The following is a 21,664-nucleotide window of genomic DNA, read 5'->3' as shown; positions in this document are numbered from 1 at the left end:
GCCTGCTCTAAGGCTGTGAATAATCAGGAGGCTGGGGGACAGCCATGGAGGAACAAAGTTCAGACACAGGCAGGAAAAGCAGATGGCACGGGCATGCAGCGAGTGTCTGAGTCTCTGTGGGGATGGGCTTCCTACATCTGAACGTGTCATTCCTCACCGAATCCCCACCCCTGAAGCAAAATTACAGCTGAATGAGGACAATCCTGACTGTGTTTCCTGACCACTCTCTCTGAGCTCCACATGGCCTTGTTTTACACAGAGACCTGGATCCTGCATGTTTATGGTGCAATGAAGACACAGCGGGGTCACTGCTGTGTGTGTAAGGGGGTGCACCTGTGCCTGCACACAGAGGACAGAGGAAGACTTGGGTGTCCCACTCTGTCACTCCTCATCTTCTCCTGAAGCAAGCTCTCTCACGGAACGGGGAGCTCACTTATTATTGTTTAAGCAAGGCTGCCCAGTCAGCAGGACCTAGCAACCCTCCCATCTCTGCCCACTTCCTTCCAGCACTGGGTCACAGGGTAGTAGCCACAGCTGGCTCTGACATGGGCTGGGTGTCTGAACTTAGGCTCCCGGGCTTGTAGGAAAGGCATTTTAATCCCTGCTGTCTCCCTGGCTCCCAGACGTTACTTTTCTTTCTTTCTTTTTTTAAAATTTATTCTTTTTTTTTTCTTCTTTTTTTCGGAGCTGGGGACCGAACCCAGGGCCTTGCGCTTGCTAGGCAAGTGCTCTACCACTGAGCTAAATCCCCAACCCCTTAAATTTATTCTTATATATTATGAGTACCCTGTAGCTGTCCTGACACACCAGAAGAGGGCATCCGATCTCATTATAGATGGATGTGAGCCACCATGTGGTTGCTGGGAATTGAACTCAGGACCTCTGGAAGAGCAGTCAGTGCTCTAACCACTGAGCCATCTCTCCAGCCCCCAGACGTTACTTTTCAATAAAACTGCTGGAGCCACCACTGGGGACCATACAAATGCACTTCTCTGCATGGATGTTCTAACAAGGTTCCATCTTTCTTTAAGATTTGTTTTTATGTGTGTGAATATATTATGGGGTGCCTGAGGAGGCCAGAAGAGGGTACCAAATCCCTTGGATCTGAACTTATAGACTGTTGTGAGCCCCAGTAGGTACTGGGAATCAGTCCTCTGTGCTCCCCTGGAAGAGCAGCCCACTGGAAGAGCACTTAACCACCGACCCATTTCTCCAGCCCCGCCCACCCCCAGATCCCGTCCACCCATCCACCTGTCCGTCCATCCACCCGTCCATCCGTCCGTCCGTCCATTAGACGTCCGTCCCGACCCCCGCTCACTCAGCCCCACTCACATTCGGCAGGTTGTCGAAGAAGCTCCCTATCTTCACCATCAGCAGCAGCATCACCCCTGCGCCCACCAGAGAGGCAAACTGAGGAGATAGAGCTGGTTGAAGAGAACGCGTCAGGCACGCGTTGGTCCCTGTCTGCAGCTGTGGCCGTCTGTTTGCTGAGAAGCTGCCAGTTTTTTCTTAAAAGGGATGGGGGAGTTCAGCACCCATGCCTTTTAGGCTCTTAGTGAAATATTTGACACACAGTAGATACTTCATGGGTGTCACGTGAGTGCTGTCTGGGGGCTTCAGTTTTCTCTGGAATTCTTACTGTCACAGCTGGGGACTATGAATCTCCTAAGATACAGCTTATGTGTCTCAGCTTCCAAAACTTCAGCCTCTCCTCACACGAGTTAGAAACTCTTCCCTCAACAGACACCTCACTGACAGCCCCAAGTCCCCTCCACTCGACTTCCTGTGTAATAAACGTCCCACCTGCTTTTGTGTGCTGGCGTGTTGGCAGCTCCCCACCTTCAGTGAGGAGTCGTCTTTTCCTTGCTTTGTATTTGAGACAGGATCTCATGATGCAGCCCTGGCTGGCCTGGGACTCACTCTGTAGACCAGGCTGGTCTTGAACTCATAGAGATCTGCTTGCCTCTGCTTCCTGAGAGCTGGGATTTAAGGCCTGTACCACTATACCTGGTATATGTTATCTTTTAAAGGTTGTTTTTATTTTTATTTTATGTGGATGACCTTTCCTGCATGTATGTATGCACACCATGTCCATGCCTGGTACCTGAGGAGCCCAGAACTGGAGTTACAGACGGTTGTGAGCTACCTGAAGTGGCTACGAGGAACCAAACCCAAGTCCTCTGTAAGAGCAGTGAGTACTCTTAGACACTGTGCCATCTCCCCAGCCCCACGATAGGGCTGGAGATAAATGCTGGGGACACAGGATGTGCTATCAGACGCCCCTCCCAATAACTTTTAAGGACAGAAATCTGAGCAAAAATTAAGGCGAGCAAGGAATCCAAACTCTTCCCAGAGGCCCCCACTAACTAACATTACAGCATGATCGACCCAGATGGAGCCCTTCTACGGACAGGCATGCAGACAGCCAAGAGGACAGATGTGCATCTCTCTGCTCACATGAACATCTAGGGGTAGGACTCCTTTCCAACACACCTGCTGTCTTCCTCCAGACTTGTCCTGGATAATCGTCCTGGCCATCCCTCCCGTAAACACACAGCATCTGAAGAAGGAGCTGACCAAGTTGCACAGGCCAATGGCTATTAAATCCTGCAAAGAGACAGCAGAGCTTTGGGCCCACTTTCTGTTGAGGAACCCGATTTGAACTAGAAGTACAGTTTTGTGAGGTGACATTCTGGTTCTTACACCCTTCTAAGAACACTTGGACGTAGCCTCAAGGAGCACTGGGAGGGCCAATCTGCTTCTCTGGATTAAATTGTGCCTCTGCCCTGGCTTCTGATAAGGGACATGCCTTCTGAAAGTGATAAGACTGACGCTGGCCTTGCTCCTCTTTCTCATGGCCCCTGGGACTTCGATTCACTCCTTTCTCTGCTCTAACCTAAATGTCTGGCCAGGACACACTTGCTCCTGTGTCTCTCTTGAGTGCTAGGGAAAGGACCACTTTCAGAGTAGTCAGACTTTTTCCAAAAAAACCCCGCCAAAGCCAAAAGGCCAGGCATTTTGTTAGTGACAGGTAGAAGCAGCCTGGTTTGTATGTGCCATTTCATGTCACCTGTGTCCCAGCATTGCTCTGGCTTCTAAGGCCGCAGGGAAAGAAGACAGCAGCTACGGCTCAGCAGCACTGGGCTGGGCATTAGCATTTCCTATCGCCTTGTGTGACACAGGCTCCCATGCAGCCCAGGCTGGCCTTTAACTCCGAGCCTACCTCTGCTGCCTGAGTTCTGGGGTAACAAATGTGTCATCCCACCTGCTTAACTCCTGCATCTCTGTACCACACCCACTCTAGGGGACAACACTTGTATGGATTTAAGAAGGTTCAGCGTTTCACATGCTCGGAGACCTTATGTGATTACAGTACAACTCATGGTCCAACAGACGCTGGTTAAGAGGAACGGAACCTGCACGTTGGAGGGAGAGCAATCACATCGGATAACAGGACACGTGGGCCCTCACCTGGTTGGAATTGGTTCTGTAGTTGTGCAAGTTGGCAATCTTCTTGCCCAGAGATATGAGCAGAAAGGAGCTCACTACAGATAAAGACAGGGCTTGTAAAACAATTCTGCTAAGAACGCCGAACTCTGGAGTCTCAGGGAACACAAAGCTGGAACAGAAGAGTGGAATTACTGCGGGGGTAGGAAGTCCCTTACTGCACCTCCCTCTCTGTCCCCATGCCAGGCAGACCTCATGTTCCCTCCCCGCCTTTTTTTCCTTTTTAACAAAGGACAAACAGCAATGGAGGTGGCCGCTTGTGAAAACAGCCAATGAACCAGGCCAAGGGACAAAGGCTCTCAAACAACATCCTCTGTGGTCCTGTGGTCCTTGTTCCCAGCTTACAGTGAGGGCAGATAACAGGTGTGAGTGCAGGAAGCTTCCGCTACTGAGGACATCCTGGGGTGTGTGCTGCAGTCGACCCCACACCTGAGATGGTTAGCACCAAAGGCTCACAAGTCCTTCTCAGGTCACATTCTGTAGGGCAGGGTCTCCTCAGTGCCCTTCACTCAGGCACACAAACCCCACACACACCTTCTCCCTTACAGCTTTTGTTTGCTTGCTTGCTTTTTGTTTTTTACTTGTTGAATCAGAATGTCAGGTGGCCAGGCTGATCTGGAGTCCCTGGCCCCTGTCTAACCCTCCTCAGGAGGAGATATGGGCACAGCAGGAGTTAGGACACAGTGTCTGATTTCACCAGTTTCTGGCAGCTATGGATAAATGGAAAAGGTCAACATTTAAGTCGGAGTTGAAATGCTCCTGCTCTGTGTGTGCCCTTGAACCTGGATGTGGGAGCCACACTGAAGAATCCAGACCGGGCTGAGAGCCACCTACTCACTGACACCAAGCTCTCCACTAAGCTTCAGTGGGACCGATCCCTAGGGCTCGCATGGGATAAGGAGAGAAGAACCAACGCCCATAGTTGACCTCTGACCTCCGCGTGAGTGCTGTGGCATGAACCTGCCCCGCACACCCAAATGTAAAAACAAAACAAAAAATGTTTTAAAAAATTCAAGTTAGCTGGGCAGCGGTGGTGACACCTTTCAGGCCACCACTCAGGAGGCAGAGGCAACTGATCTCTGTGAGTCTGAGGCCAGCCTGGTCTACAGAGGGAGTTCCAGGACAGCCAGACTTCACAGAGAAACCCTGTCTTTAAAAACCAAAAGGAAGGGGTTGGGGATTTGGCTCAGTGGTAGAGCGCTTGCCTAGCAAGCTCAGGGCCCTGGGTTCGGTCCTCAGCTCCGGAAAAAAAAAAAAAAGAAAGAAAAAAGAGTCATCTGACAGATGAAACCGAATGCAGAGGAACCGTGAGTCCCTCAGAGCTGCCAGTGGATTCAAAGTTAACCTACCTAGTTAAGAAGAAAATGCTGCTCAATGGCAGAGTGCTTGCTTGACCTGCATAAGGCCTTAGCTTCAACCCCACCACAGTCTAAAGAGAAGGCGAGAGCAGAACGGGGAAGCAGCTGAAATCCACAATCACGTGGACAATGGCAAAGCAACAGCTCTCTTCTGAACATGGAGTCCTGTGTTTCCTATCAGGGACACTAGAAAACAATCTCCCATCCCATCTTTCTGTTGTTTTATTTGGGGTGTGTGTGCCTCATTCAGCCCAGGCTAGCCTTGTGATTGACATGTAGCCAAGGCTAGCCCTTTAACTCCTTTTTTATTTTAAGTATTTTTTTTTTAAGATTTATTTATTTCATGTATGTGATTACATTGTAGTTGTCTTCAGACACCAGAAGAGGGCATTGGATCCCATTACAGATGGTTGTGAGCCACCCTGTGGTTGCTGGGAATTGAACTCAGGACCTCTGGAAGAGCAGTCAGTGCTCTAACCACTGAGCCATCTCTCCACTCCGCCCTTTAACTCTTCTGGATACAAACTTTTTTTTTTTCTCTTTTTTTCTTTTTTTCGGAGCTGGGGACCGAACCCAGGGCCTTGCGCTCGCTAGGCAAGCGCTCTTCCGCTGAGCTAAATCCCCAACACGCCCTTTAACTCTTGATCCTCTCGTCTCCACCCTCAAATGCTGGGATTACATGTAGGCACTAACATGCCTGGCTTTCTTATTCTGCTCTTGAAAGTTAACCAGACAAGGACGGAGCTCTGTGAGACCCATAATGCCTACAGAAAAAAGAATCAAGTCTCCTTGGTGTTCCGGGTACCCAGCAGATGTCTGAATAAGCTGAAGGCTTGTGTGAGAAAAGTGACAGAGTGAGCAAAGAAGACACAGGAGCTGTGGTGGCTCCTGTTTGCTCACGAACCTCTGTGCTCTACACGTGGTCTTATCCTAAAGGCTGAGAACCGGACCTGTGTGCTGAGTAAACTCAGCAGTGACCAAACACTCCTAGAAACGACCGTGAGCCCAGCTGTGTGGGGAGAGGCTGAGAGGGACCCTGTCACACAGGCACATGCCTGTCACTGCAGCACTTGGGAGCTGAGCCACACCTGGCAAGGGCCCGTTACAAAAATAAAGGAAAGGCGGTCCTCAAAGGGGGAACAATGCCCAGGGACGGAAGGGGGGGCACACCTTTAATCCCAGCACTTGGAAGGCAGAGGCAGGGGGATCTCTGAGTTCAAGACCAGCCTGGTCTGCAGAGTGAGTCCCTGGACAGACAAGGAGGAAAGTGGGAGGCTGACCTGTACGGGATCATGTTGAGCAGCATCTTGCTGTTTTCTGTGGCCATGGTTATCCTGCTCGTGAGCATGCTGAAGCCAAGAATCTGTCAGGAGTTAAAGGAAACGTGTGTGGTCAATACAGAGCGAGGGCCTGCTTCTTTAATTCTCCAAGCTCCTTTCCACACTGGAACCAAAGCTATAGCCACCTCGGTCTCTGACACAGGGATGGAGCAGAGGGATGTTGGGGTGTTCCAGGAGCCCGCAGGCCAGCCAGCCAATCAGAACTCCAGGTTCAGCGAGAGTCTCTGACTCAAAAGAACAAAGAAACAAAGAAGAGGGACAGGGCTGGGGAGAAGCTTAGGGTTTAAGAGCTCGTACTTATTATTCTTCCTGAGGACCCACATCAGGTGGCTCAGAACCATGTGTGACTGCTGCTCCAGGGGACCCAATATCCTCTTCTGGCCTTTGAAGGCACCAACACTCAAATGCACATACCCCTGACATATCCAATATGCAGAGATTTTTCAAAAATCAAAGGAAAAATCAAGGTAAAGAACATCAGAGGAGGAAACCTGACGTCAGTCTCTGGTCAGCATGTGCTCATGTGGGCAGGCTCTTGAATATACACATGTCTAACATGTGCCTATGTGGGCAGGCTCTTGCTAACACACATGTGTGCATAACATGTGCCCATGTGGGCAAGCTCTCAAATATACACATGTGTATAACATGTGCCCATGTGGGCAAGCTCTCAAATATACACATGTGTATAACATGTGCCCATGTGAGCAAGCTCACTAACACACATGTGTGCATAACATGTGCCCATGTGGGCAGGCTCTCAAATATGCACATGTGTGCATAACATGTGCCCATGTGGGCAAGCTCACTAACATACACGTGTGTATGTGTCCACACCATACACAATACATGTGTAAGAAGTAAACATTTGGGTAGAGATCATTGGTACAGCCCAGTGACTACATTTAATAATAGTTACTGCAGACTTGGGAGACTGGAATAGCGATAGATCTTCAAGGTTCACAAGGAAACCACGGGGCCACGTGTCTGTTGGATGACCAGGGGCTCTGTAGCTGTAGTCCCAGAATTTGTGGGTAGGCTGAGAGTTAGAGGCCAGCGTGAGCTGTCCAGTGAGACCCTAGCTCAAAACTAAACCAAAACGAAGGAACAAAAGAGATATCCTGTGTGGTAACAGATGTCGGCTTGCTTAATTGAGTATAACAAAGCCACACCAACATCTCCTTGAGCAAACCCCAAGTTTACAAAACAAAAACACGTGACTGACTTGGCAGGTCAAGGCATTGGCTGGGCACGGTCTAACAACCTGAATCTGGCCCCTGGTCGCCCAGTGGGAGGAGAGGGTCAAGTCCACCCACTGTTCTGACTTTCCTGTGCACTGAAGAACTTACGAGCTTGTCTGTCAAGCGTGGGTCCCACATATGGATAATAAATTAAACTTAAAAATAAAATAAAAATGAAAGGATTTCATAATCAGGAGTGATAGCTCATGGCTCAAACTCCAGTACTTGAGAAGCAGAGGCAGAAGATTGTCACGAATTTGAGGACACTCTGGGCTACATAGTGGGACTCTATCTTTTTTTTTTTTTTTTTGGTTCTTTTTTTCGGAGCTGGGGACCGAACCCAGGGCCTTGCGCTTCCTAGGCAAGCGCTCTACCACTGAGCTAAATCCCCAACCCCAGTGGGACTCTATCTTAAAGACAGAGAATTTTACAGAATAGTAAATATTTAAAACCATTTTCAGGGAATTGGAGAGAGGGCTCAGTGGTTAGTGCACTGCTGATCTTGCAGAGGACCTGGGTTCAATTCCCAGCACCCATGTGGCAGCTCACAACCATCTGTAACTGCAGCTCCAGGGCACTAGACATGCATGTGGCGCCTTACATACATGCGATAAGACATCCACGCACGTAGAACTTAAATAACTCTCAAACGAAACGAAACGTCACATCAGCTTTGCTCTGATTCAGTGTTTCCTTACAGTTCTTTTCTAAGAGAAACACCTTACTCTTTTACATGTGTGTGCCACGTGTGGAGACGTCCATGGAGCCAGGGAGGGCATCTGATTCCTGGAGTGGAGCCGGGTTTTGAGCCTCCCGAGGTAGGTTCTGGGAACTGAACTCAGGTCCTTGGGAAGTAGCAACCCCAAGCCCCAAGACAGAGTCTCTGGCTGTCCGGGAACTCTGTAGACCCGGCAGGTCTCTGTCTCCCAAAGGCTAGGATTAAAGGCACAGCAAACGCTCTTAACTGTCTCCCTGCCCTCCATACTGTGTTACACTGTTCTCTCTGTCTTCCTAGGTTACATGTTTTATGTTTTTACGACGACCCATGGCATTGGGCCTCAGAGACACCTACCAGGAGCAGCTCCATGGGGAACTCGATGGGATAGCGGTTGAAGGAGATGCGGATGCACTTGTTCACTCTCAGAGCCACTACAGCAGTGAGGAACAGCAGGATGCTGGTGGAGTTCGCTTTGGGAAGAGCTATGCAGTAGTTAATTATGTTCTGAAAGAAGAGAATATTGCAGAGGCTTCCTTAGGGGTATCACAGCGCTGAAATCCAGAACGGGACATTCTTCTCAGATTAGGGAGCAAAGGAGCCGCTGGGCCCACCTGCAGCCCCACTTGGATCCACTGGAACGCTGAGGGCGGGTATGAGGGCTGTGTGGTGGAGTTGGTTTTTCTCCACTGGACGACAGACATCCTCCTCTTTAGACCAGCTCTCACTAAGCTGCCCAGGCTATGTGTGTGGATTCCCTCCCCTGCCTGGGCTGCCTTGGCTGGCCTCAATGTGAGAGGATGTGCCTAGCCCCGCAGAGCCTCTCTAGGGAGAAGGGGGAGGGGAGGCTATGTGAGGGGGGCTGACAGGAGGGGGCAGTGGTCAGGGTGCTAAATAAATAAATGGAAAAGGAAAGTTGCCCAAGCTGGCCCTGAATTCATCTTGTAGCCCAAACAGGCTTTGACCCTGAGATCTTCCTGCTTCAGCCTCCCATGTAGGTGAGATTACAATCACTAAACTTGGCTTAATGTGTTTTGTTTTATAAATTGAAGAGTAGATATTAAAAAAAAAAAAGAAGAAGAAAGAAAGAAAGGAAGGGGGGAATAGAGGGAATATACCCTGTATGTTTCATTGTAAGGGAAAGGACCTAAGAATCGCTTTGGGAGTTGGATGTTGAAACAGGGTCTCCTATACAGTCCTGGCTAGCCTGGAACTTACCACATAAAACAGGCTGGCCTCAAAATCACCGAGATTCACCTGCCTCGGCCTCCTGAGTGTAAGAACATGTTTTATTTAATCTGTCTACTCTTAATTTTCAGGCCGTGCATGTCCTTTAGTTGAACTTCTGTTTCATTTTTGCATTCACCCTCTTACTTACACCCTCTGTGTATTTAGGGCACATGTCTGCTATGTGACATGTGGTAGGGAGAATTATGAAACTTTATAACCAAATCTATTTAGTCTATGTGTGTGTAGACACAACTTTCGGGAGTCCATTCCCTTCTCGCAGGCAGGCTGCAGGGACAGGGCTATGGTCAACAGCGCATCTGTCCACACAGAGCACGTGCCAGCAGCCAGCTGTACCGGCTGAGCCATGCCACTGGCCCCGTTGCTAGGTTTTCGTTTGCTTTGCTTTGCTTTGCTTTGGTCTTTTCAGACAGGTTTCTCTGTGTAGCCCTGGCTGCCCTCTGCCTCCTGAGTAGTAGGATTAAAGCTGTGCACACTGCTGCCCTGCTCACGGCCAAATCTTAATGTAGACCGCCCGGTTTAAAAGGATAAGCTGAAGCGATTACTGCGTCTCAGCACGTGCTCCAGCCGGCCTCTGCGGTTGACCTGAGTTTATAGGAGACGGAGTTCCTTCTGGGACAGGAAGAAATGTGTCCACTTGGGCCCACTTTCCTTTGTAGGCCAGAGGAGTATGTGAACTCTGAGGGAGGCTTGAGGTTACTCACGTAGATGAAGGCGATGGGACCAGCGTGGAAACTGACCATGATGCCAAAGATGCAGGTCATCTGGGCCAGTATGATGTGCAGCGCCACAGCTGCGAGGTAAGCACTGGTCGCAGCCTCCGGAAGGTACGTGGCCACGAAGCCCATGCCCAGCACACCCATGGACAGCTGTCGGCAGGTGGGAAGAAAAGACAAAACAAAGAGAGGAGGACATTATGTTGGCCAGCTTTGTGTCAGCTTGACAGAGGCTCCAGTCATTTGATAGGGGGAACCCCTGCTGGGAAAGGCCTCCATAGGATCAGGCTGTGGGCAAGCCTGGGGCATTTTCTTAATTGGTGATTGATGGGTGGGGCCACCCCTTCAATGGCATTGCTGAATTCTATAGGAAAGCTGAGCAAATCAGAAAGGCAAGCCAGTCAGCAGCACCCTCCCTGGCCTCTGCATCAGGTCCTGCCCCAGGTTCCTGCTGTGCTCAGGTTCCTGCCTTCATGTTCACAGTGAGCTGTCAGGTGATAATGGGCTGTCATATGGGGCTGTGAGAGTCTTCACTGTTTAGGTCCGGGAACCACCTCACAGATGTCTCAGCCCATCAGGGCACACCCCAAGACAGACCAGTCAAGGACATAGCTCAGACTCAGGAGCTGAACTGAAACGTCCAAATAGAATCCTACTGAGCCTTTTAGGCTTGAAATCCATAAACATCTGTGCCAAATGATTCTACCAATCAGGAGTCAGGGCTGGGGAATTTCCTCAGGAACGTGTCTTCATTGTACATTCATCCTGTTCTCCTGGCTGGGGTATCCAACTGTGGGAGGGACTGCCTTGCCTAACATTCGTGTCTTAACTTGCCAATTAGGATGTAAAGTCAGTTTGCTAAGTAGGATGTCAATTCCAGGGAGGTCTTGGGATCTTAAACTTTATTTAACCCCTCCTCAAAATGAGGTTTTACTTCAAATGGCTTCTCACACTGGTGCAGGTGTCTCTCTTGTTGGGGTCAACCCCAGGGGCACCTGTCATACACACCTGTCATACGCACAAGTGCTACCAGGCAGGTGGTTCGAGTCCAAGTTTATTGTAGCTAACTATAGAAGGCAGCCTAACTGACCTTAGTTGTGACTGGTTTCCAAGAACACCAAAGACCGGAACATAACAGAACATGCAATCCACTCAGGCCCGAGAAGGTTTCCTGGTAACAGCACGTGAACGTTTCCTTATGGCAGTACTGACAGCCCAAAATGCCTGGCTCGTGAGGCAACAGTCACCTAGGTCTTAACAATCGCAGCAATAGTAACCCTCGGTCAGCAATCGCACCAACTCGACTGTCCAGGGACCCTATAGCCTCTGCTCAAAAAGATTCCCAAGCAGAACATCAGGGGCGCCATGGAGACCTCCCCAGGCTCTCTTTCCCTGGCTTCCCTGGGTGCTGAGTCAGAAGCTCCCATCATGGCATCCCACACTCTTTCTTTCTCCACTGAAACACCGGCAGCTGCTAGGTGCTTTCCTCTCTGCCCTCTAGATGGACACATAGGAAGCAGCGACAGAAGACTGAGAGGGATAAAGAACGCTCATCTTCTCAGGGCCTTGGGTTGGAGCCCTTCTCGTCTCTGAGGAATGCGATTTCTCACAATGGAAAGACAACATGGAGGAACTAGGGTGCAGAACATGGTGTGACGGTGCACACCTGCGGCTCCAGCATGCAGGAGGACCAGGAGTTCAAGGTCATCGCCGATTACAGGGTGAGTTTAAGAGTAGCCCAGGCTATGTGAGACCCTGTCCCACAACACGAAAGTATGCAAACATGCCACACCAGCCTTCCTGGCCTCATGACGCCTGCGCACCAAGAATGAGCCAAGAACCACCAGGTGGCGCTGGTGCACGCCTTTAATCCCAGTACTAGGGGGTAGAGGTAGGCTGACCTTTGAGGCTAGCCTGATCTACAGAGTGAGTTCCAGGGCAGCCAAGGTTATACAGAAAAACAAAACAAAGAGAAACCTATCTCATAAAACTAAAAGGAGGAGGAGGAGGAGGAGGAGGAGGAAGAGGAGGAGGAGGAGGAGGAGGAGGAGGAGGAGGGGGAGGCGAAGGCAAAGGCGGCAAAAAAGATAATGAAGAGAAAGAGAAAAAGGATAAAGAGGATGAAGATGAAGACCAAGATGAAGAACACAAAAAAGATGATGTTGAATAAGACAAAAAAAAGACAAGACAAAGACGTAGAAGGATGAAGGGAGGAAGGAGGGAGGGAGAGAGGGAGAGGGAGAGAGGGAGAGAGGTTGGGATTTTCACTGTGGCAGCAGCGGCAGGCGGATCTCTGTGAGGTCACGGACAGAGACCGTGACTCCGTGGGACTTGTCTGTTGCTGAGTCCTCTCTCCAGCCCCAGTCTCCCTTTCTATACGTTACATTTTTTTTTTCTTTCGGGGCTGGGGTATACATTACATTTTTAACAGACACTGGGTTTTGCTTTGTTTTTTTGTTTTTGTTTTTTTGGTTTATGTATGTGTATCTGTGTGTGTGCTTAAGCATACACCAGGCTGAGGAGGCCTGAAGAAGGCATCAGAACCCTGAAGTAGAGTGACGGCCATGTGAGCGGCCTGCCGTGTGAGTTGCCTGCCGTGGGTGCTGGGAACATTTACTGCTGAGCACCTTTCCTGTGCTTTCAGTTAAGGCAGGGTCTTCGGTTTCTCAGGTCGCCTTTGAACTCACTCTGTAGGCCAAGCAGGCCTCGGGCTGTGCAGTGCACTGTGTGTGCACTGTGTGCCTGGTGTGGGCTGCAGCTCCCCTGGAGCTACAGATGCACACGGCTTGGAGCCGCCCCGTGGGTGCTGGCTACTGAACCTGGATCTTCTGTGAGAGCAACAAGTGCTCTCGCAGCTGAGCCGTCTCTCCAGCCTCTGGATTTATTGTGTTTTCGTATGTATTTTTATGTGTGGTTCTGTGTATGTGCAGTTGGGTGAAGGTGGCTTCTAGCCATGGAGGCTACAGGAGGACACTGGACCTCATGTAAATGGTGTCACAGGCAGCAGGTCCTCTGCCAGAGCAAGAAGCACTCCCTGCTGATGCAGCACATCTCCAGCCTCAGCGCTTTAATGGCTTTCTGTTTCAAGCCTTTCCGGGGCTGTGTCTCTCTCCCTCTCATTGCTGAGGCACTCCCCCCACTCCGCTCCCATTCAGAAGTCCCCCTTTTCACTGGCACTTCCTAGAAGAAACCTGCTGTTGTAAGGTGCTTTCCTTTTGTAGGGAAAATGCTTCTCTATCCTGCTTAAGAGACATTTTCTCCTCTTTGCCTTTCATCTTCAGAAGTTTACAGTTGATCTCCATGTGGGTTTTTACTGGTTTCCTACTTAGACTTTCCTCAGCCTGTAAATCTGCACATTTGTATATATAAATGTGGGGGTTATGTAGTTATCATTTTATAAAATACTTCAACTAGGTCCTCCCTCCTTCCTTCCTTCCTTCCTTCCTTCCTTCCTTCCTTCCTTCATACAGAGTCTCATTATGTGGCCCAGGCTGGCCTCAAACTGTTGGGTTTGAGGTGATCTTCCTGTCTTGGTCTCCCTAGTAGCTAGGACCAGACCCGTGGCCCTCTGAGAGGGACGTTCAGGTGCCATCTGTCAGTGATCACCTCCCCATGCTTACAGTGAAACAGGCTCTTGCTGAGTATTCCACATCAAGTTCTTTATTCAGTCCTCTCAAGAGCCCTGCAACAGGACATCAGCTCCTCCGTGTCAGCTGAAAGCGAGGCTCACTGAGGTGGAGCCATTTCCCACTGCGCTCAGCCCGGAGGTGTTAGTGTCATCTACGGGGAGCTTGTCCTTTGTGACTCCCAGGAGAGTCTGATGATGAAAGGCAGTCCCAGAGGGATCCAGGTGAGAGGACAGAGAAGTCAGCCTGAAAGAAGGGCTTGGGTATGGTAGGGGGCTCTCAGAGGATGTTGATGATGCCACTAGAGAAAATGTGGAGATGGGTGAGCCTGTATTACTGTCTTCAGCCACAGATCTCACCATGGCAGCATCCACTGCAAGCTCTGACACTTCTCAAGCCCAAATCCTGCTGGTGAGACCAGAAGTCGTTCACCTTCTTGTCCAAAGACTAGAAAAAGGGGTCTTGTTTGTTTGTTTCTGAGACAGGATTTCTCTGTGTAGCCCTGGCTGTCCTGAGATTCACTCTGTCAACCATGCTGGCCTCAAACAGAGATCCGCCTGCTCCAGTCTCCCAGTGCTGGGATTAAAGGTGTGCACCACCACTTGGCTTGAAAAAGTGATTTTTGGAAGGCAAAGCTGAGGGATGGTCTCTAGGCCTCTTCTTTCCTACTGGAAGAGGGGCTGATGAGGAAGCTCAGAGTTGAATTCTAAGTCAGAGTCAGAGAGGAACCTGTCCGAGTCCAGACACATCGGCCTCTTACCGCCTGCTGCAGGTCACTGGAGCAGGAGTGTGAACAGGAGTGTGAACGGGAGTGTGAACAGGAGTGTGAACAGTCCTCCTTGCCTTCCCGCACCCAGCAAAGCAGCAAGCAGAGGGAAAGAACGTGAGGCTGGCTTGCACACCCTCCAGGCCTGCCTCCATGGCACATTCTCCTTGGGGGCTGTCGTCTAAAGGCCCCACAGCCTTCCTCCCTAACGGTGCCACCAGCTAGGGACCAAGTGTTCACTCACAGGAGTGTTTTACATGCAAACCAATTCAGAGGCTCAGCTCCTACCTGAATAATTCCAGTCAGGAAAGTTGTGGATGCCACCATACTTAAGGATCTGTTATAGTTTAGGTAGAAGGAGGGGACAGAGAAGTCGTCCTTGACAAAAGTTCCCATGATCAGGTGACCATTGTTGAATGGTCTCTCTTTCAGGACGTTGATCATCAGAGCACTCACAAGGAAGAAGGGGCCTGTGAAGAAGTGTGGTAAACAGATTCAAGTGCAGGAGAACTGAAGTAGTCTTATTCTCTATCATTAGTAGTAATACTACTATTATTAGTACTCTTATTAGTAGTAATATTACTATTATTAGTACTCTTATAGTAGTAATATTACTATTATTAGTACTATTATTAGTACTATTATTTGGCAAGTCATCACTGAGAAGGAGAGAGAAAGGGAGAGAAAGGAGAGAAAGAACTGGAGCTTCACAGAATTCAGAGCTGGGAGGTCAGGTATCCCACCTCTGTGGGCACAGAGGCTGGCACTCGTGCACAGATGGCCTGGAAATTACTGTGCCTGCACTTAGAGACTAAGTTAAAAGCGGGAGGGAGCCAGGTGTGGTGGCACCCGCCTTGAATCCCAGTCAGCCTGGTCTACATGGCAGTTCCAGGCCAGCCAGAGCTACACAGTGAGAACCTGCTCCCCAGAGGGAAGGTGGGGAAAGTGCCTTCACCAGGAAGAAAACAGCACCCAGTGCTTGCCGGGCTAGAAGTACATGGGAGTGAGACCAAAGTGGCTTCACAAGGTGCTTCCTTTTGTGGAAAACAGTAAACCCTACCTGTGGAGCGCTAATCCACATGATCAACAGTACTGCACATGGCTACGAGGCTCCTGAGGGATTCGGGAACATGGGAGTAAAACATTCAAATGGAAGTCAACACGTAGCATGTTTGAGCCAAGCGTGTGAAGATGCCCTTACTGAAGCAGAGCAGTGCCCCAAGTCTAGAGGTTGGGGATGGTGGCCAGGCTGCAGCCAGCGCTGGAGAAGACATTGAACAGAACACTAAGTGGTCACCCCAGTGAAGGGTGCAGTGGGGAGCACAGCAGTTCGTGGTTTGAGTTCTAGGCAGGTCTACTTCTGTTACAGCGGTCTTCCGATTACATGAGCTATTCTAGTCACCTCTACTCTAGCCACCTCTAAGCTCATGGATGGGCTCCTGACCCAGGGAAGAGGCCATCCTGTGGGCGAGTGTTTCTGTTACGACACTTTCCTTACTGTGAGCTAACTAAGCTGACAAATTATATTATAATTGTGGAGTTTGATTGTTATGGATCCAGCTGATGGATTGATCTATTATAGCATTATTAACAAAAGTCACTAGAGACAGATTGTTTTTTAAGATTTACTTATTTTATGTGTATGGGTGTTTTGCCTGTCTGCATGTCTGTGTACTGCATATGTGTGCTTGGTGCCCATGGAGGTCAGAAGACAGCATCAGGTCCCCTGGAACTGGAGTTACAGATGGCTGTGAGGCACCACATGGCACTGAGAACTGAACCCAGGCCCTCCGGAAGAGCAGCTAGTGAACCACTGAACCACATCAGCCCCTCGGTTTGAGTTTTAGACTCAAAGCCAAGGATCATCTTAATCAGATTTGGACTTCTGAGCAATGCTAGACTGTAGAGGCTAAGGGAAGCCTCTGAGAAAGACAGAATGTACTTTGCACGGTGGGACAGATGTGGGTTTGGGAGCCAAGGGTTGGACACTATGCTTTTATCTCAAATGCACTCTAAAAGCTGCTATGTTGAAGCCTTGGTGTTCATGCTCCTGGAAATGGATGAAGTAGGACCTTGAGTTTTGCATTCTTTTTTTTTTCCCCCCAGGAGCTGGGGGCCGAACTCAGGGCCTTGCGCTTGCTAGGCAAGCGCTCTACCACTGAGCTAAATCCCCAACCCCGAAGTAGGACCTTGAAAACATGCCCTTGTGTGTGTGTGTGTGTGTGTGTGTGTGCGCACGCGTGCATGCACATACACATGATATACATGTGTGTGCATTCATGGATGTATGTGCATATGTATGTTCATGTGCATTTTGTGTATGCATATGTGTACTTATTTTTATGTGTGGATATGTATATGTATACATATACAAATGTGTGCATTTGTGTGTCTGCATGTGCTACTGTACGTGTTTATTATGTGCATGTGTCTTGTGGGTGTACCTCTGTGTGCATCCATACATGGATGTGTTTGAGTCTGTGCCTGCTGTGGTAAAAATGAAAGAAGGAACGTTTTCTATCAGTTCCCTCCAGCCAGATCTGCTTGCTCTGGCTGCTACTCTGCCACATGGTCCACAAGCCGCCCACTCCCAGCTGTCTCCCTTTTAGCTGCCCTCTCCTCATGGTTCCCTAGGCGGTAGTTACCTGATACACACACACACACACACACACACACACACACACACACACACACACATCTCCCTCTGTGGGCCGTTCTAGCATAGCACCACGGCACACTAGCCCCAGCATTCTATAGCCGACAGCTTCCAGAGCTGAGACAGGTTGTCTCTCCTGCTGGGAACTTTGCTCACACCCTTTGTAGCCTGGTAAAATCAAGGCTCTAGAAACTTGTAATTTAACAATTAGATTTCTGTGTTAAATTCTCAATCTACAATACATCCACAGGATAAGTTCGCCATCAACTAATAAAGGAGAAACAGCCCACCCTAGACCTGGATGGACTCCTCCTCCTCTTCCGTCTCCATCTCGATTCCCTCCTTCCTCTCCCCACCTTACAAAAACTGTCCCAGCCCCCCTCTCTACTGTCCAATCACGGATCGTCTCAACATCAACCCACATGTGTCTGCATGTGTATTTGTGGTTTTGTGCGCGCGCGCACACACACACACACACACACGCACACACACACACACACGCACACACACACACACACACGTTTGTCTGTATACATGTGCGGTGTTGGCATGTATTTGTGTTTGTGTGAGCTGCTGTGCTCCACCACACTTTAGATCACAATGCTAAGCCTTGTGACAGGCACAGAAACAATGGATCCAAGTGACATGGACTGAAACCTCACAAACATGTGTGGTAGTTTAAATATGTTGGCCAGGGAGTGGCCCTGTTGGAGTAGGTGTGTCACTGTGGGTGTGGGCTTTAAGACCCTCATCCTAGCTGCCTGGAAGTCAAATTTCCTTCTAGCAGACTTCAACTCTCAGCTCCTCCTGCACCATGCCTGCCTGGATGCTGCCATGCTCCTGCCTTGATGACAATGGACTGAACCTCTGAACCTGTGAGCCAGCCTCAATTAAACGTTGTCCTTCTAAGAGTTGCCTTGGTCACGGTGTCTGCTCACAGGAATAAGACCCTAAGACGTGAGCCTATGCAACCCCTTCTCAGTCAGGCTGAGGTTCCCATGGTGACCGAAAGCTGCCTGGCTCTGGCTGCTAAGCAGCAAGTGAGTAGCCGATGGCTCCTCAGGCTCGATGGCTCCAGGACCGAACTCACCGATGGACATTTGATGACATGATCCAAAAATTACGTAAATGACTGAGGAGCAGAAGGCGGCGTAAGCGACGTTGAGGGGAGGAATCAGTTGCCTTGTCAGTAAACTGAGTGTCAGACCTGAAAGGCAAAAATCACTTAATTAAGCAAAGATGGTTTGGCTTTGAAGTTACCTTAAATGGAAACTGCTAGGAGTGCTCAGGCCACATGTGTAGACTCGAGGCTCACATAGCCCAGGCTGGCCTCAGACTCACTGTGTACCTGAGAGTGACTCTGACCTCTGACCTTCCTGTCTCCACATCCTGACTGCTGGGATCACTGGTGTTGGCCACTGTGCTGGCCTATGAGTGCTGGAGACCGAGCCCAGGGCTTGTGAGGGCTCTAGGCACTTTACCAACTGAGCCCCACGCCTAGCTCTACACTGTAGCTCTCTGACAGACTCACAGACAGGGAAAGGACACAATGTAGCGGAGGTTTCCAGCTCCAGCATCTTCAAATGTGTTTATTGCTGTGCGGCTCTACAAGGCCTGGGGACAGACAGACAAGCCGGCAAGCAGTGCATAACACTTGCTGCTCTTTCAGAGGACCCAGGTTGGTTCCTAGCACCAATCTTTGGTGGCAGACATCCACCTCTGACTCCAATTCCAGGGGATTGAATGTCTCTGGCCTGCAAGAGCACCTGCACTAACATGTACCTACCCACACATGCATGCGCGCGCACGCGCGCGCGCGCGCACACACACACACACACACACACACACACGTAAAAGCAATAAAAAAATGAAATAGGTGGCCCTGGGAATCCTCCAGGGCCAAAAGCAGAGCTGGAGAGCAGGGCAGAGTCACACAAAGCTCACCTGACTTCGGCTGCCAGGGGCAGTGTGCCTTCTATATGCGAACCACACACTTTTCTTAATATTCCTATGCAAGGCTTTTTTTTTTTTTTTTTTTTAAGGATTTATTTATTTATTTTATGTACAGCATTCTGCCTGCATATGTGACTGCAGGCCAGAAGAGGGCACCAGATCTCATTACAAATGGCTGTGAGCCACCATGTGGTTGCTGGGAATTGAACTCAGGACCTCTGGAAGAGCAGTCAGTGCTCTTAACCGCTGAGCCATCTCTACAGCCCCCAAGGCTTTAAAACCTACTCCACAGTGCTCAGCCATACGCCTTTAAGCCCAGCACTGGGGAAGCACAAGCAGGTGGATCTCTGTGAGTTCAAGGCCAGCCTGTTCTATATAGTGAGTGCCAGGTCTCTATGTAGGCGGACTTTGTCTAAAATAAAACAAACAAGCGGGGTTGGGGATTTAGCTCAGTGGTAGGCGCTTGCCTAGCATCATAAGGCCCTGGTTGGTCCCCAGCTCCGAAAAAAAAAAAAAAAAAGAAAAAAAAAAAAAAAAAACAAACAAACAGAAAAACCTACCAAAATACTTACTTATTATTATGGGGTATGTGACCATGTGTGTCAGCATGTGTGTGTGTGTGTGTGTGTGTGTGTGTGTAGGACACCTTCATGGAGTTGGTTCTCTCCTTGTGTCTTTCCACGGTTTGCGGGTTGAGCTCAGGTTGCTGACTCCAGGAGCCCAGTGTCCAGTGACAGAGGATAGGTAAAGAAAGTGTGCGCACCTACAGTAGAGGCTTCTCAGCCAGCAAGAGTGAAGTTGTGTCGTTGCAGGAAAATGGAGGTCATCAAAGGAAGTGAATTATTACTGTCTCAAAAACACAAATGTGGGCTGTCTCCTCTCATGTGTGGTTCCTAGATCTTACATGATACATGACACATGAAACCATGTATGTACATATGACATGCAAGCACAAGTAAACAATACAGGAAGACAAGGGGCAAAAATGGAGGAGATGTGGAGTCATGTCCAATGGACAGTGTACACTAACATCAAATGTCAGTGTCACACGTACCACACACAATCACTACACACAATGAAGAGTCCTAACGGAGAAAGCCGAACTCTCTCTCTCTCTCTCTCTCTGTGTGTGTGTGTGTGTGTGTGTGTGTGTGTGTGTGTGTGTGTGTGTGTTTAAAAAGAGGTGGGGCTGGCATAAGATGGCTCAGAGCATAAAGTCAAGCCTGATTTCCAGGACACACATCAAGATAGAAGGTGTGAACAGACTCCCTAGCCATCCTCTGACCTCTACACATAGAATGAATGAATGAATGAATGAATGAATATATGTAAAGAAACAACATCAGTTGTACCCGATAGCATGCACCTTTTTTTTTTTTTAAGATTTATTTATTTGTTATATACATGTAGCTGTCTTCAGACACACCAGAAGATGGCATCAGATCTCTTTACAGATGGTTGTGAGCCACCATGTGGTTGCTGGGATTTGAACTCAGGACCTCTGGAAGAGCAGTCAGTGCTCTAAACCACTGAGCCATCTCTCCAGCCCAATAGCATGCACCTTTAATCGCAGCACTTGGAGGCGGAGGCAGCAGATCTCTGACACAGGCCAGCCTACATTAAGGAACTCATCTCACAGTTACTGGTTCCTATTTGGAATCATTATTTTGTTTGTTTTTCAGATAAGTTCTTAAGTAGGTAAGCCTGGCCTTGAACACTCATCTTCCTGCCCCCACCTTTCTGTGCAAGGATTGCAGGTGTGCCCCACTGCTCCTGCCAGGAGAGGAGCTTTCTACACCCCAGGGAGCTCCCTCTTTGTGACCTTGTCCTCTTGCCTCTGAACTGGTAACTGGATAACAGCTATGACTGGCTGTTCCTAGCACTCACCTTTTCCTAAGGAAAACTAATGCCTCTTGAGATCTACTCTCAACAGGAGTAGTGAAACCAACACTGAGGCAAAAAATGACCAGAAGTGGGGACTGCAAATCCCGTGGGAAGTATTCCTGGGTCTCAGTCTAGCCAGGTCTTTTAGAGCCACCCTGGGGGGATAAAAAGCCTGGTGGAAGGAAGGAAGGAAGGAAGGAATGTCCACAGTGCAGAACACAGCTCCCGCGCTCTCCTTCTGTTTAGCCAAACTACTGCTTGCTCCTGAAAGCAGCTGAGGTCTGGGTAAGACAGCTTTGGATTTGCTCTTACCTTGGGGAACTTGAACAAGACCAACACTTAAACCAGCAAGTAAGTCTCCAAGAAGCCAGTCCTTGAATCGATACAAACACATCCACTCCAGGAAGGGAAAGACTGTAAGCATGCATCTTAGGAACTTGTGCCATGAGCAGCTGGGAGAAAGAAGAACAGAGACTCAGCTAGGATCTCCACAGAGAAGCCCCCGCTTAAGGAGAGGTGCAGGGTGCAGCCCTCATTCCCTTAGAGCGCATTTCCCGCCAGCACAAATGATGCTTTAACATGTTGGGTCAAAAGATCCTTTGCTGTAAGACTACCCTATGAATTTCAGGATGTTTAGCGTCTCTGGCTTCTACC

The 21,664-nt window shown here is 49.4% G+C and overlaps 1 protein-coding gene across 5 annotated transcripts in view; it reads right to left on the bottom strand.

The window, feature by feature from the left end:
* Positions 1-21,664, bottom strand: part of Slc26a8 (solute carrier family 26 member 8) — a 48,672-nt gene that overhangs the window by 13,590 nt on the left and 13,418 nt on the right. For 4 of the 5 annotated variants that reach the window (XM_032889272.1, XM_032889270.1, XM_032889269.1 and 1 more), the window contains exons 2-10: positions 21,323-21,462; positions 18,264-18,380; positions 14,806-14,987; positions 10,114-10,278; positions 8,519-8,668; positions 6,146-6,228; positions 3,472-3,619; positions 2,494-2,607; positions 1,333-1,410 (exon numbers count right to left, since the gene is read on the bottom strand). In XM_032889272.1, the coding sequence (XP_032745163.1) occupies positions 1,333-1,410; positions 2,494-2,607; positions 3,472-3,619; positions 6,146-6,228; positions 8,519-8,668; positions 10,114-10,278; positions 14,806-14,987; positions 18,264-18,380; positions 21,323-21,434 (1,149 nt within the window). In that variant the 5' untranslated portion in view covers positions 21,435-21,462. The remainder of the gene's footprint in view (positions 1-1,332; positions 1,411-2,493; positions 2,608-3,471; positions 3,620-6,145; positions 6,229-8,518; positions 8,669-10,113; positions 10,279-14,805; positions 14,988-18,263; positions 18,381-21,322; positions 21,463-21,664) is intronic. The other variant, XM_032889271.1, reaches the window with a different exon arrangement.

The sequence above is a fragment of the Rattus rattus genome, chromosome 18 (genome assembly GCF_011064425.1).
Source record: "Rattus rattus isolate New Zealand chromosome 18, Rrattus_CSIRO_v1, whole genome shotgun sequence".
NCBI lineage: Eukaryota > Metazoa > Chordata > Mammalia > Rodentia > Muridae > Rattus > Rattus rattus.
Note: the sequence above shows the minus strand (reverse complement) of the source record. Positions and strands in the feature narration are given on the sequence as shown.